The sequence below is a fragment of the Juglans regia genome, chromosome 4 (assembly GCF_001411555.2).
Source record: "Juglans regia cultivar Chandler chromosome 4, Walnut 2.0, whole genome shotgun sequence".
NCBI lineage: Eukaryota > Viridiplantae > Streptophyta > Magnoliopsida > Fagales > Juglandaceae > Juglans > Juglans regia.
The window spans coordinates 27,810,999-27,823,116 of record NC_049904.1 but is presented as its reverse complement, the minus strand read 5'-3'; the positions used below and the strand labels follow the sequence as shown (position 1 = coordinate 27,823,116).

General features: G+C 38.4%; 1 protein-coding gene and 1 pseudogene across 2 annotated transcripts; one reads left to right on the top strand and one right to left on the bottom strand.

Moving 5' to 3' along the window:
* Window positions 1–1,423: 1,423 nt before the first annotated feature.
* On the top strand, window positions 1,424–3,557 carry LOC109019302 (annotated as a pseudogene).
* Window positions 3,558–7,280: 3,723 nt separating this feature from the next.
* Window positions 7,281–11,789, bottom strand: LOC109000840 (RNA pseudouridine synthase 6, chloroplastic-like). Of its 2 annotated transcripts, XR_004801369.1 has the most exons (10): window positions 11,501–11,789; window positions 10,794–10,922; window positions 10,433–10,687; window positions 10,042–10,123; window positions 9,591–9,706; window positions 9,453–9,507; window positions 9,107–9,218; window positions 8,377–8,546; window positions 8,054–8,253; window positions 7,702–7,803 (listed from the first exon to the last, which is right to left on the bottom strand). XR_004801369.1 is itself a non-coding variant. In XM_035689620.1 (9 exons), the coding sequence occupies exons 1-9, from the start codon at window positions 11,734–11,736 to the stop codon at window positions 7,519–7,521; spliced, it is 1,440 nt and encodes a 479-aa protein (XP_035545513.1). In that variant the 5' UTR covers window positions 11,737–11,789; the 3' UTR covers window positions 7,281–7,518. The 2 variants fall into 2 exon arrangements, 1 of the variants encoding a protein (XP_035545513.1); XM_035689620.1 differs by lacking the exon at window positions 8,054–8,253 and having other exon boundaries at window positions 7,281–7,803.
* Between the last annotated feature and the right edge of the window lie 329 nt (window positions 11,790–12,118).

The following is a 12,118-nucleotide window of genomic DNA, read 5'->3' as shown; positions in this document are numbered from 1 at the left end:
CATCATTAAATAAATGATGAAATTTTATTAAATATTTTTAAGAAATTAAAACTATATAAATAATTAGAGTTTTAACATAATTTAAGTATTATAATATTCTTAATTAACTAAATAAATAGCATATCATACATAAACTATCAAATTTAGTTTATAAAATATTAATCTTCCATCATTAAATAAATGATGAAATTTTACTAAATATTTTTAAGAAATTAAAACCATATAAATAATTAGAATTTTAAGAAATTAAAATCATATAATTAATATTCTTAATTAACTAAATTAGGCAAACGTCCCTTGGACGTCACTCTATTGCTATAAATATATATATATATATATATATATATATATATATCTAATCTCAACTCCAACAATGATACAAATGTTGTTGTTCCTATGATTAAAGACTGCTTATTAGATTTTGATTTAATAAGTTATTCTTTTAATTACTCGCCTCAAAATATATCAAGAGCGAACACAAAATTGATGCATGCATAATATTGCGCGATGGGTCGCAACTAACGTTACATAATGCTGCATACTTATCACAATACCCCAATCCTTATTAGACTTTCAGCAAAGATCTACGAATCTAGTCGGTATTAGGGGTGATACTCACATGGTGTAGGCGGGGGGTACCCTACCCCACACCCCGCCCCGCACCATGCGGGGGTTGGGGTTTTTCCCCCACCCCCCGCCCTTGGGAGGTGGGCGTGGGGGAAAACAACTTGACATGTGTTTCATGCCAAACAAATTTCAGGTTTCTGTATGTCTCTGTCTTTCTCCACGAGCCTTAGGTGGCTTGAATGAAGAAACTGGTTTGGAAAAGACAAAAAAAAAAACCGATTCGTGGGGTAGGAGAAGTATAGAATAAAAGAATATCTCTCGCCTTGCCCAGCAAATCTGAATTGATCCACCAAGTGGGGAACAAACTTTGGCAGGAAAAACTGACCAAGATCAGGAAAATTTTGTCAATGAAGTTCTCGAGTAGTCCACATAGTAAATAAAATCTTCCATAGCACAAAAACAATGATAATAGAAATAATAATAATAATAATGTCGAAAATTTGAAATTCCCAACGGCTCCTCGGCCAGCCTATATATGTACTTCTTCTTCCTCCAACTTTGTCCTAGACGGTTCAAAAACTCACATCCATATCCTACTTCCCCTCTCACTTTCTAGTTGATTTTCTCACTTTCTAAATCAAGCTCAACGCGTTCTTACTCGTCCAACTCATGTTTCCGAGTCATCTTCTTTAATCTGTCGGAATTCCCTCAAAGCTCTAACGTTTACTTAGTTTTCCCACAAGTATCAGCCAACCAATCCCAAGAAAATGTTTCTTGAACCTCTCCTTTGTTTCCAGTGTATTCAGAGTCCAATCTATATTTCGGTATCGAGTTTAGTTTTGCTTACACGGACATCATGATCTCTTCGGTGAAGTTCACAGCCTCATCCTTCACGACATTAGATTTGACAACCCGAAAGCTTCCTTTTTCGAAGCCTCGGTTTCCTTCCCAACCCACCACTAAAAATGCGAAACTGAGCCTTAACCACTCTTTCTCTTCCCAGAAACCCATTTACATTTCTTCCATCGAGAATTTCGCATTGCCAACGAAGACCCAAAAGCGCGGAACAAAGTGCAATGCCTACGAAGACGACCGGTCTCGGCCACTTGAGATTAACATCGAGTTTCCGGACGAGTTGACCCGATTTGAGGCGGCTCAGAGGCTCAAGATTAGTATATATTTCGCCACCTGGTGGGCTCTTAATGTGGTTTTCAATATATATAACAAGAAGGTTCTGAATGCTTTTTCATACCCGTGGCTCATCTCCACGCTTTCGCTCGCAACTAGGTCGCTCATGATGCTGATTTCGTGGGCCACGAGGATTGCCAATGTTCCCAATACATATTTGGAGTTCTGGAAGAGACTTTTTCCGGTAAGAAAGCTAATAACTCTTCAATCAGTTAAATATATCCCGATTTTCTCTGTTTGTGTGAATATAGGGAGAAAGAAAAAACATAAACGAAATGAAATCATGAATATCAAGTAGAACATGGCAAATTAAGAACTCTCGCTTGTTGGATTAGTGTAATAAACATGACAACATTTTTTCTGTTCTTCTATGATTTTTCTTAGTTTTCTTGGCCACAAACAGAGCATTTTGTGGTTTTGGGACTCTGATTTTATATTTCCGAAATGGTGTAGGTTGCAGTGGCACACACCATTGGGCATGTTGCAGCGGCTGTTAGCATGTAGAAAGTTGCAGTTTCGTTCACCCACATCATCAAGAGTGGCGAGCCTGCTTTCAGCGTCTTGGTTTCAAGGTTTTTACTTGGTGAGATGTTTCTGGTGCTGGTTTATCTGTCACTCTTGCCAATTATCAGAGGATGCGCCCTTGCCACAGTGACCGAGCTCAATTTCAACATGACTGGTAAGAAAGCCTACTCAATTACAGATAGAAATTTAATGTCTGTCGATGTATTGCAATGTTTTTAAACTAATGTGGTCTTTCTGATGTTGGTGTTTTGGGATTGAATATGTCTCGCAAGATGTGCAGGGTTTATGGGCGCCACGATATCAAATTTAGCCTTTGTGTTTCGGAACATATTCTCAAAGAACGGGATGAAGGGGGAGTCTATTAGTGGGATGAACTACTATGCTTGTCTGTCTATGTTGTCTCTTTTGATTCTTACACCTTTTGCCATTGCCGTGGAGGGCCCCAAGATGTGGGTGGTTGGCTGGGAAAAAGCCATCTCTCAGAGTGGACCACATTTCATAAGGTAATTTGATTTGTATAAGACATCGAATTTTTGCCATCTTACCCAACGAAGTTGTACTTCACAATTGTCTGGTTGTTTTAACCGGTTTGATGTATTTTCAAGTAAAACTCGATAGATCAGATGTTACCAAGTCTAAAACGGTAGAGTTTTCTTTGTAAAACTGACATTTGTTTGTCTCAGAATTTTTTGACATATTAAGATGTTTCAGTACTTAATAAATCTTAGCATCGGCTGAAAGAAACAAGAGTAATCATAAGTGGTCCCAAATTTTTCTAATGTTTTTCAAGAAGAGTGTGCGAGACTTGCTCAAAGACTGTATAATCCATTTTTCAAGAAACAAATATCACAGTGTTCTGATTTTCTATTTGCTCTAAAATCTGAGTACAATTACTTAAACGACAGTGAGTCAATTTCCTTTTGCTTCAGTTTTTCGTTTGATTACAATATCTTTGTAACTATTTTTTTCTTTTAGGTCAAATTGCTGGTTTAACCTGAGAGATGTGTGTGACTTGGAACTTTTGCAGGTGGGTGGCAGCGCGGAGTGTCTTCTATCACTTGTATAACCAAGTTTCATACATGTCTCTCGACCAGATTTCTCCATTGACTTTTAGCATAGGAAACACAATGAAGCGGATATCTGTTATAGTCTCATCTATCATAATCTTTCACACACCAGTCCAACCCATCAATGCTATTGGAGCTGCCATTGCAATTATTGGCACCTTCCTCTACTCACAGGTAACAACAGCTCATCTACTTGTAGATTTAGTTTGATAGTTTAGGTTTCTTTCAGATTTCTCTTGGGACCAAGATGCATAATGATTTCTATGGACAAAGTTACCTTTTGTTTTTAATCTTCATGTGCGACTTGCTTGTATGGCGACAAAAACATTGTAGGATAGCCTTTACACCTCCCATATGGCCATTAAACAATTGGGTAAGAAGTAGGCATATCATCTTATTAATCGTCTGCTTATGCTGACAACCTTTCATCCTATTTTTTAGCAGGCCAAGCAGTGAGATGTTTAAGGATTTCCTTGTAATATAGTAAGAGGAGAGGATTGAGCATCGGCTGAAGCTGTGCACACGATGTCGATAATGACTGATTAAGAGTCATTGACATTATAACTAACAAAGTTTCTTCTTCAAGATCATATAAATGACAAATCAGAACATATTACAACGAGGGTGGCTGTAGAAGATAGTTTTTATTTTCCTCTGTTCACAAGTTGAGATAATTATTGTAGCAGAAAAGATCAATGGATGAGAGCTTTATGTTTTCAAGAAACGGTATTGATAACTATAGCTTTGTTTATTATCAATTTATCATTTCAAGGGGGTACTGGATTGGGAGGCTCATTACCCAGACCTTATTCAGAAGAGATTACCCAGGCTATGTTCAAACCACTTTCCCATCCTTTTGAACTGTGGAGGCATTAGAAGAGATCCAAGATACTTCAAATTTGAAAACATGTGGTTGAAGTCTAATGGTTTCCTGGACAAAATACATCAATGGTGGTCATCTTATCAGTTTCATGGCAATCCTAGTTATATTCTGGCCTGTAAATTAAAGTCTTTAAAAAAGGATTTAAATGAGTGGAATGCACAAGAGTTTGGTAATGTGGAAAGCCAAAAATTGTTCTCTTGGAGGAGCTTAAGGGCTTGGAGAGTGTGGAAGAGGAGCGGGTACTACTTGAAACCGAGCGGGCGCACAAAACTCAAGTAACAACGGACATTGAACGGATCTCTCTTTTGGAAGAAATATCTTGGCGACAAAAATCACATGCTTTATGGTTGAAGGAAGGGGATAGATGTACCAAATTTTTCCACCAAGTGGCCAATTCGCATAGGCGGAACAATGCTATAGAAACTCTGATGATAGACAGGGCGGCCTCATCCAACCAAACCGAGATCTCAGATTACATTGTCAATTACTATAATAAGTTGTTTTCATAATAGTTTTCGTGGAGGCCGAGACTTGATGGGCTGGCTTTTGATGTTCTTGATCCGCAAGCGTTGAAACAACTTGAAAGGCCATTTGAGGAGGTAGAGGTCAGATTGGTAGTTAAAGGTATGGCGGGCGACAAAGCCCCAGGTCCTAATGGTTTTACCATGGCCTTTTTTCAGACTTGTTGGGATATACTTAAAGAAGATATTATGGGGGTCTTCTAGGAATTTCATGGAAGTGGGCGATTCGAGAAAAGTCTAAATGCAACCTTTTTAGCACTCATCCCTAAAAAAATCGGTGTAGTAGAGGTGAAAGATTTTTGTCCCATTAGCCTGGTGGGTGGGTTTTATAAAATATTATCCAAAGTATTGGCAAACAGGTTGAGCAAAGTAATGGAAATTTTGATCTCAAAGTCTCAAAATGCATTTGTTAAGGGAAGGCAAATCCTAGATTCAGTACTTATTGTCAATGAATGCTTGGATAGTCGTATTAAGTCAGGAGAGCCGGGACTTTTTTCAAGTTGGACATGGAGAAAGCTTATGATCACGTCAATTGGGGATTCTTACTTTATATACTTGAGAGATGTGGCTTTAGCATCAAATGGCGCAATTGGATCCATTACTGTATCTCTACGACTTGTTTTTCTGTATTGGTGAATGGCAAAAGGCTATTTCAAAAGCTCCCGAGGATTGTGACAAGGGGACCCCCTTTCTCCACTCTTTGTTTTCATGATGGAAACTTTTAGTAAGATGATTGCAGGGGTAGTGGCAGGTGGTTTCTTATCAGGATTCTTAGTTGGGGAGGCAGCCTCAAGTTCGATCAACATTTCACATCTTTTGTTTGCTGATGATACTCTAATATTTTGTGATGCCAAACAAGAGCAAATCCGAGCGTTGAGGGCTTTTTTATTATGCTTCGAGGCCGTGTCAAGGTTGAAGGTGAATTTGGCTAAATCTGAGGTAGTGCCAATGGGGCTTGTACCAAATGTGGAGAGTTTGGCGTCCATCTTGGACTGCAAGATATCTCAGCTATCCATGAAATATCTTGGTTTTCCGTTGGGTGCGGATTTTAAATCAAAATCCACGTGGGATGATGTGCTTGAAAAAATGGAAAGGAAATTAGCCGGTTGGAAGCGGATGTACCTATCCAAAGGGGGCTGGGTGGCTCTCATCAAGAGCACTCTATCCAACTTACCAACGTATTTTCTCTCATTATTCCCGCTCCTCGCCAAAGTGACTCATCGCATGCAGAAACTTCAACGTGACTTCCTTTAGGGTGGGATAAAGGATGAGTTTAAATTTCACTTGATGAAATAGACTACAATTTGTTCTTCCATCAAAAAATGCGGCTTAGGTATTCGGAATTTGAAATCTTTCAATAACGCTTTGCTAGGCAAGTGGTTATGGAGATTTCACAATGAACGGGAGGCCTTGTGACAAACTGTCATGCTTTGAGACATGGAGAATCATGGGGAGGTTGGTGTTCCAATGGAGAATCATGGGGAGGTTGGTGTTCCAATGGAGTTGGGCTATAGAAACATATTAGAAGAGGTTGGAACACATATGCACCACATACTTGTTTCAAAGTTGGAAATAGAGTGAAGGTAAAATTTTGGCATGATTTATGGTGTGGTGATCGGGCACTCAAGGAAGTTTTTCCTCAAGTTTATGGCTTAGCAAGAAGAAAAGAGGTATCAATAGCGGATTCAGTTCTCATCTCCAATGGTCTTCCACCATGGAACATTACTTTCCTTAGAGATGCACAAGACTGGGAAATGGATGAATTTTTGGTGTTCTTTGACCAGGTGTACTCCACTCATGTGTTAGGGGAAGGCGAAGACAAGATTTATTGGCGCCCTTCCAAGAAGGGAGTTTTCACAATCCGTTCTTTCTACCATTCTTTGACCATGCACACATCAGCCCGGTCCTTCCCATGGAAGAGCATATGGAGGACAAGGGCACCTCTAAAGGCAGCCTTTTTTGTTTAGACAACTTTTTAGGTAAGATTCTTACTATAGACAATCTGAGGAAACGTAGAATCATAGTTATGGACTGGTGTTATATGTGCAAGAAGTGGGACGAGTCCACTAATCATCTCTTACTACATTATGAGATTGCCAGGATCTTGTGGAACGAAGTTTTTGCTCAATTGGGTTTAGTTTAGGTGATGCCGGAAGGAGTATGTGATTTTCTAGCCTCGTGGAGAGGTATTCGGGACAATTCTCAAATCGCATCCATATGGAAAATGATACCTATATGTCTATGGTGGTGCATTTGAAGGAAGAGAAATGCAAGAAACTATGAAGATCAAGAGCGATCGATGGAAGAGCTTAGAAATTTATTTTTCAACACATTGCTTCATTGGTTGATTATAATTAATTTCCATAGCATGTCTTTTTATAAATTCCTTGTATCTCTAAATTAGCACGCATAGGCGTTGCTCTTGTATATGTCTCATATATTTGGGCTTTTTGCCTCATTTTGATCAATAAAATTTTGTTTACCGATAAAAAAAATAAAAAAATAAAAAAAAGAAGAGAGAGAGAATATAAGATTATGAGAAAAAGATGCAACATGTTAAATTTCTCAGGCGATGTGGTTCTTGCTTAAACTTGCCTCTGGACAATGTTGGGGTTTTTGTCTTTAGCTGTTTTCAGCTGAGGACTCACCAAGTTCTCTTTTCTTCTTACAACCCTATCAAAATTGTTTCCATGGGATGAAGTGAACCACACAGCATGGACCATTTAGTTTCCATCCTTTCTTTGATCCTTATCCACAAGTACCTATTCTAAGCTATTTCACATCTCCACCAAGGAGATCCAGCCTTATATGTGTGTGCACCATTATCCCATGAGATCTGACATGCCTGAAGACCAATAGCAATCTTTGGTTCCTTCCCATGCAGTGCAATCCATTCTGTAACAGCCGTTGAGCTATCTGTCTCACTTGTATAACCTTTCTTGCATTTGCCAAATGGGTTAAGCCCAGGATTATTCATCTGTGCGATTGCAGCTGGCATGTACATCAAGTCACCCACTAACGGTGCACCGGAGGCAGCCAGCTGTGCTCGAATCTGCAACATGACTGTAGTTATTTTCATAGTAGTAGATCTAGTCTTCTCTCACATATATCACAAAAGTATCTGAAAACTCTCTGATCCTTTGACTTCTCTACTTTATATGGTATCTAATACCACAACAAAGCTATAGGTGGATAATAAACTGCCATAAAGTCTGGCTCCATATTGACTTTCTAATAGCTTCATTATTTGAACCAAAGAACAATAAAACTGGTAAGAACAAAGTTTAGAACAGCAGGCCTACCAACAAGAAGTAATTTTATCAAGCAAACGTCATCAGATATTCTGAGTCAAATCACTGAAATTTCAAAATCCTTCAGACTAGATATCCTCAGAATCTAAAGCCCTATTCCCCGTGAAATCTTCTGCTTTAGAGGGAAATTTCAACTTTTTCTTCAGAATCAAACGGCAGTTGCTTCATAGGCAACACTAGAAGAAGCACATCTTTGGGAGTGCAGGAAAGTTGCAGAAGCAATCATTATCTGTTTCTCCACAGGATTGAGGCTAAAAATGGGAAAAAAAAAAAAAAAAAAAGGAAGAAAACGAAAACATAGGACAGGTGAGAACCTGATGAGTCCGACCAGTCAGAAGGTTGATTTTACATTCATATGCAACATCTTTGGAGGGCCAGCCGCAATCTTCGATACAATATTTATTTTCAATGACGGCATTCGGCCACAGAACCTCCTTGCATTCCAAGACCTCAAGTTGACAAAAGTTCCATCCTTCAATGAAATCTGAATGCCACAAAAGCTTTGCGGTCAATCCACACCGTAAACCCATATAAAACAGAGAGATTACTTACTTAACCGTATAAATTGCAGAAATAGATTTAAGAATGGACTTGCCAAAAAATTAGAGTAAGAGAAGAAAATGCATAAAAAACTGGAGTTGTGAAGAAAGTATCCTCACAAATTTAGCAATCATGTTACAGGGGGCAAGAGTCCAGCATGCATGAAGGAGTCAAATGCTTCTTTTTATTCTTTAATTGGCACAATCAGGCCATCTTGGAACTCACCATGATGTAAATCATCTGGCTTATGGTCCAACCAGTTGATTGATAATCTATAGATCCCCTTTGGGGAGAAATTCATTTTTCCCTAATGCGAACTAGCCAAAAAGTTTAGACCCCATGCCTTTGCATGCCTCTTGGATGCTCCAGCATCAAAGTCTTAATTGAGCAGTACATACCTCTCCTGTCCATGTCTGTCGTCCTCAAGATAAAAAAAAAATGCAACTCATCAAAGGTTTAATTCAATTTGCCATAATCACTGTGAGGCTTGACCAAGATGGCTACCTTCTGAAATGAGTCTTGGCGCCATGCTTGTTGGACGCATGTAGTGGGTAATAATCCCAATTGGCACAGGAGCAGCAACAAGAGCAAGATAAAGTTTCTTCACCTTTTTCTCCTGATGACAGGAAGAATCATATGGTTAAGGATAGATTACCTATTAATTAAAAATATGGTGAATCGAAAATACATATACATTCAGTATTGTAAATCTGCTCAGTGTGGAGGGTCCCTCACAGAGTGGAGCACACCATGTGAGGGGCCCTTGCAGCTCCAGGGGAATTGGAGTCTTCGGTAAGTAGGACAAGCTGAGTCCAGAGCATGCACCTACAAAGGATATTAAATAACTTACTCTGATTTTACCATGAAAAACTGAGCAGTAATCCTTTGTCCTTGCTAACAAAACACTGCAAGAAAATTACTTGCCATTACTCATTATCAACCAACGATAATAGTTCTATGTGATAATAAATACTACAAGCTACGGTACCAGCCTTCTGTGCAATTATCAATCTGGTGGGTGGTCAACAAAGGGGTTGTTAAACCAAGGGCACGGGTAGCAAAGGTTGCACAAGTTTCTTCAATATTGTTCGTAGTTCCGCCCACCTAATCAAAACTGACATAGAATCAATAAGCCATAGGCAATCAATTAACTAATCCCAAACATTCCAAAATTTCATATGAAAGATATCGAGCGACTCAAATATCATAAAGAATGTCAATCTTCTTTAGGGTGAAATAATAACATCAATTAATCATTGTTTTGGACTTTGTTTCCTTGGGAGAGAGGCCAAAACACAAGTACAGAAACAATAACGTAACCATGCAGCTCTAGGATTTACAATCATGTAAATATTGACATAGAAGATCCATTCATTTGAGGCACAACCTATGAGATGTCTCATAAACACAATGGCGAGATTCATGGATTGGTTACATACTGATGTACCCGAAGGTTTGTCCAAAACCACGTAGGATTCAGCCACAGCTATGATCCTTGATTTCCAGTCAATTTCATAGCACCTGATTAGGATTCAAATTTCAACAGGTATCATGCTAGTACATAGAGAATTGTTACAATTTTATGTTGTATAGAATAACCATTTGTTTTGGCTTAGTATGATAGTAGTACATGTTATAGATTAGTTTACAATTTTCATAAAGCTTGGTTTTGGGATTTTTATAACCCTTAAGCTTTCTTTTGGCAAAAGGTATCGCTCTGCTAAAAGTGTGGGTAATTAATAAAATTTGGAGATACCGTCTCTCTTCTTTTAAAAAAAAAAAAACATGCTAGTACATATGATAGTAATCTCAGAAAAATCTATGCTTTACCTTGGAAAGCGTCTTGGGTGCACATACACCCGTAAGTATGATCCGGCTTCAAGGAACTGGTCTACATGAGTTACCCTAAAAGTCTTTTGTGCCGCTTGTATTGTTTTCCCTTTGATGGAAGCTCTCTTTCTCAGTACTGATGGTGCTGTAACAACTTCAAATATCCTAAGTTGCTCTGGGGTGGCACTTGGAGGAGGCTTTGGACATACAAGGGCATAATATACAGCTCCAAAATGGATGAGATCTGCAACGAACCTTCAAATAATGAAATTCATCATATTTTTCACTTCATCCTGATTAGTAACACAAAATGACGTCTCATACAACATAATGTCGACTCTGGAGTGATGAAAAGACTTACAGAGGAGGAAGATCCAGAGTTTTACAGATATATTCCAGAACAGGCCCTTCTTCTGAAACAATCAAGTGTTCAACTCTGGGCGGGCCCTTGTGTGTGGTACACGGAAGCAAGCGATGATATTCGGGGCCGCTTAAACAAAAGCATACGTCTTATAGTCAGCAATCCAATGAACGGGAAATATAAAGGAACTAAAAAATACAACCTATGAAATTCACTCCGATCCGAAATAAAAGTAAGAGCAAGAAGGTTCGTCAAAAGTAAATAAAATCACCGAACAGGTGGTATGGCGAGAGAGAAATAATGTTCAAAACTTCATTTCTCAAGCCTTTTCTAAGTTTTCTCATCAACAAATAAAATAAAACAAAACTTACGATATTTTAGCTAAAATTCTATCTTCAACTAAGAAACAAGCCAAAATTACAGACACCCAACAAAGTATAAGCAGAAAGTATGGGAAGCTTATATTAATGCATTAATAAAAATTTATTTTTATTCTTTTAGAAGGAAAAAAAATTTAAGTTTATGAAATAGAAACAGTTGAAAGTTGAAACTTCATATTCCGGAGCTTTCCTCTGTTTTATCAGCAACCAATCAAAGTGAAAGCAGAAAATTCATTGCAAGTTTGCAACCCACAAAATGTAAGTTGTAACCTAAAATTACATGAACACATAATTTAACAATAAAATCATGTTCTATGTTCTACGTACCATACAACAGGAGTTGAGGCGGGAATGTCTGGACTCGAGGATTCACATGCAAACGTTCTGCCATTGCTTTGTGGAGACCCAGAAGTCGAAGACCAAGCAACCAAGCGATTGTCGTTGTAGTGCTTACAAAGCGGAGCGTGGGTGGTTGCTAACGTGCGCACGAAAGCCACTGGCGAACTGAAACTCTGCCAGCCATTGGCTAAGACTGAAGCAAAACTCGCGGAACCCATCTTCATTGGGGTCCCCTAGCACTGGGTTCGATGTGATGACAAGATATTTTGACAATCGATGCCGGATTTTGGGTTATGGATCGGGTTTATGTTTGGGGATGTGCTTTTGATACGATCGGCCACGAAGACTGGGCCTTGTTAAAGATCAAGGACAGGCATTGAACATTTTTTAGCCCTTTTCGTGATTCGAGCTCTTTCTTTAAAAACATGAGAAATAGCTTCACACTTGTAATATTAGGGTGAGTTTGATTCATCATTACAATTTTTTCAAATCTTAATATAAAATATAATAAATAATTCAACTTTTTTAAATCTTAAAATAATAATAATATTAAAAAATAATATTCTAACAATATTTTATCATCTCAACTCAACTCAACTCAATTCA

Bases quoted from the DNA above. Each gene is read 5' to 3' on its own strand.
- LOC109000840 (XM_035689620.1), bottom strand. From the start codon at position 11,736: ATGAAGATGGGTTCCGCGAGTTTTGCTTCAGTCTTAGCCAATGGCTGG. The intron at 10,688-10,793 runs GTAAGTCTTTTC...CATTATTTGAAG, and splicing joins ACTCTGGATCTTCCTCCTCT to GTTCGTTGCAGATCTCATCC. The intron at 8,547-9,106 runs GTAGCCATCTTG...TGTGGCATTCAG, and splicing joins GCCAAGACTCATTTCAGAAG to ATTTCATTGAAGGATGGAAC.